The 3,257-nt window shown below is 41.6% G+C and overlaps 1 protein-coding gene across 1 annotated transcript; it reads right to left on the bottom strand.

Annotated features, from left to right (window-relative positions):
- Positions 1-796: 796 nt before the first annotated feature.
- Positions 797-1,608, bottom strand: LOC117239785. Its single transcript, XM_033505601.1, has 2 exons — positions 1,227-1,608; positions 797-1,136 (listed from the first exon to the last, which is right to left on the bottom strand). Exons 1-2 carry the CDS (start codon positions 1,510-1,512, stop codon positions 982-984), a joined length of 441 nt encoding a protein of 146 aa, XP_033361492.1. The 5' UTR covers positions 1,513-1,608; the 3' UTR covers positions 797-981.
- Between the last annotated feature and the right edge of the window lie 1,649 nt (positions 1,609-3,257).

Genomic DNA, 3,257 nt, shown 5'->3' with positions numbered 1-3,257 from the left:
AAGCAATTGTTAAATATTATGCTGCAGGAGTAGATGTGTGAAAGGTGCGTAAATATAGTAGGTAGGTTCTTTTAAATCAATGTTACCAAATTCGATAATTTTTTTTTATTGTTCATTTTTGAAGGTTAGATCTAACTTATTTTAATTTGTGGAAATGTCAGATAGAATTAAATCTGGATTGTCAACTTAGTATGCGTTGCGTCAGTTTGTTCGTTGTTTGTGCGATTATGCTGGTTACTTGATATATTCTTATGTGGCTATTTTGTGTGTGGACTGTTTCAATGCGTGCTCTTAGTATAGACGATTAGTTTATGACTTCCCAAATTAGCCTTTTTAGGCCCTTTATTTGGAGATACTCAAGGTTTCGTCTATGTAACGCGGAGCGTACCCATGCGGCCCAGCAGTCACGTACCCCCAAGTAGACTCTGACCGTTTTTCCCATTCGGTATATGCTGAATATTTCAGTTGGAATTCAGTCGTCTTTGCCAATATCCTAAGCTTTCTCCTTATACTTTATAACCATCCAGACAATAAATGTTATTTCTCTATGTTAGTATGTTTAGTATCTCATGGTTTTCGATAATGATTATCTTATTGTCTTCGTCGAATTGTGTGACGGTACATGTCGGCTTTCATGAGTTCCTATTTGTATCCGTTCTGGTTGTGTCAGAGTATATCACTTATGTTGTGGTTTTTTGGGCGGAAGACGCAGTTAATCGATGGTGAAAGTTCTTTGGGTTTTTATTTGGATATGTTTTCCATTCTACATTTCCAGTAGTTTCTTATGAAGTTGTGGAAAGCTTTTCTAATTTCGTATTCACTCTCGTTGTTCCTCTGTTATTCTGCTCTTCTTTTTCTTTTCCAGCAACGCTAGTAATTTTTCACCGTTGCGTTTGATCTTTTATTTTAATGTACTAATTCTTTGTAGGATGATTGGTTCCCCGTGTTACTATCCTTTTTCTTGTTTTTATCTTTTGTGCTTTAGATGATTTCTATAGACATGATTTCTATAGGTAATCCGGGTACGGAATTCGATCTTTTCATGTTTTCGCTTGGTTTCAATAGTACTTTTATGCACTGTACTAGTTCCACTTCGTTTAATTCTTCTGTTATCCGTTTATTCATTGGTGTTAATTCTATGCGAAAAAACATTTGCGTAATAAAAACTAGGACTTTGTTTGAATATAACAGAATTTTTCTGTCAAAATCCAGGAAAAGATACTTACTTTTGCTACGTTTATGACTCCTTTCATATACTTGCACGGTGTGGTATTTTTCGAAGCAATTGCGTGTATGCAGGGCCGGTTTAACCAAACGAGTGGCATAATAGTACATCGATTCTCTTCTTCTACCTTTGATTTTCCGTGTACAACATACCACACGATCTTTACTTCCTTCTGTGTCATCTCGCCGAATGACATGTAAAAGGCCGTTTAGTCTTTCTGCTGTTCCAGAAGATGATGAAGTATTCTTGAGGTCGGCGTCACGAAAATGCCCAATTAATTGACCCATCAAGCGACGTACGAATTGCAAATGCGTTATTTTGTTTTTATTCTTTTTCTTCTGGTTTGCGTTGTATAATAAGTAAGAATTTATTGTTGATATTTCCAATCCGCAAAAAAGTAATTTTCGCCTCCATTTTTGGGACTTTCGTATAAAACGGTATGTAGCTGTTTACTGGTCTGCTTTACACCGCCCATATATTCGTGGCGGCACTCGCCGACGGAACTCTTGTCGATGGCTTCGCGATACAAAGCGCCATATCATGAAAGTGTAAGGCCGACATGCTTCCTACATCCTTCCGTCGAATATTTGGAAGAAGACATACGTGACAACGGTCGCGAACGCCCAACGAACGCGTGCGTAGTGCGGATATCGAGGGGCAAGAAAAGAAATAGTCGTTCGTATTCGAGTTCCTTTCCCGACGTTCCGCGCAGCGAAATTGAAAGGGGCGATCTGAAAAAAGCAGAGTAAACTGGAGTAGTTTTGACCTGTATACCAGGTTCAAAAGGTAATTTAAACGTTTCGGTATAGTTACATGTTTAATTAAGGAACGGTTAACCGGAAAATCCTTGTAATTGAAAAGCATTGAATTCTGAGTAAAGTTGGCGAGCAGATTTCAGTTCGTTGAAGGGTCTTAAACGAGGTCGAAAATTCCACCAACGGCTATCTTGGAACACGCGATGAAAAGGATCCGTGGAGTAATGATTTTCCACAAACTTTATTCGGCGTGTCCCTCGTACACGATGACGTAAAACGACCAACCATCGTGATTAACTCAAATACGGCGGAAGAAGGGAAAGAAAAAGAAAAGTATCGTGGAGAAAAGGTAATACCATCGTAACCGTCGTAAATCGTTGGCAGTTGTCGCCTGTCGATGGTACGTTGATCGGGTCGGTTGTACGCGGAAGCTCTTTATCGACGGACTCGAAAAAACTTTCACATCCGGCGATCGCTAAGCAATTTAAGTTTAGCGGAAAATCCATTTCTCTGGCGAAGAAAAGAGTGCGAGCTAGCGGCGCGTGGAAAATATTAACTGATTTATATCCCGGGATTTAATAACCTGGCGACGTTGGGCCGGAGTACAGAGGCTCTCAATTACAGTCGGGACAGCGTCGTTAATACAAAAGGAGGCTCTTACGGTCTATAGATGGCGGGCCTTATCGTTGGCTCTCTGCCACCAGCAGGTTTCAGCGACGCTGCCTCGATATATCGATACAACCCCCCATTGGGTGAAACGACAGCGGGCTGGATGCTGTTTTTTCGCTACGGTCGGACCCGCGCTCCCTGTCGCGAAATGATTTTGCGTCACGATGGTTTCGCGTCGATTGTTTGCGCGCCGTTTCGTTACATTCCTGTGACTATAACGCTTGGTTACGAGTCGAAAAACGTTTCGTTTCCCGCTGATCTTTGCACGAGTAGGCATTTTTCTATTTTTCGACAGCGAATATTTTTTAGAAGTTTCTATACGCGAACATTCGTTGATTTATTCAACGTCGTATACGTATTGTCGTTGCTTGGACGCTGGTTTGCTGAACAGCGCGACGTTTTTTCCATCGCGGGAATCGCACATACGCGTAAAGCGAAGGCCACCTTGGTATTAGGTATTCTCTTTGAGAAACGTGCCAGCAGAATAGGAGAAAAACGGCACGAGACGCGTTGCAAGGCGCGCGTTGATATACTTGTACGTATAGCCAGAAGCGGAAGGAGTTTTCGCGGAGACTCGAGTTTCCAAGACTGACCGGGGCCCTCGTCGC

This window comes from Bombus vosnesenskii, unplaced genomic scaffold, assembly GCF_011952255.1.
Source record: "Bombus vosnesenskii isolate JDL3184/JDL3185 unplaced genomic scaffold, Bvos_JDL3184-5_v1.1 scf7180000014204, whole genome shotgun sequence".
Taxonomy (NCBI): domain Eukaryota; kingdom Metazoa; phylum Arthropoda; class Insecta; order Hymenoptera; family Apidae; genus Bombus; species Bombus vosnesenskii.
Note: the sequence above shows the minus strand (reverse complement) of the source record. Positions and strands in the feature narration are given on the sequence as shown.

Excerpts from the sequence above, each read along its gene's own strand:
- LOC117239785 (XM_033505601.1), bottom strand. The coding sequence starts at position 1,512 with ATGGGTCAATTAATTGGGCATTTTCGTGACGCCGACCTCAAGAATACT. Across the intron at positions 1,137-1,226 it reads GAGTCATAAACGTAGCAAAA|AATTAACACCAATGAATAAA; the intron begins GTAAGTATCTTT and ends TTTTTCGCATAG.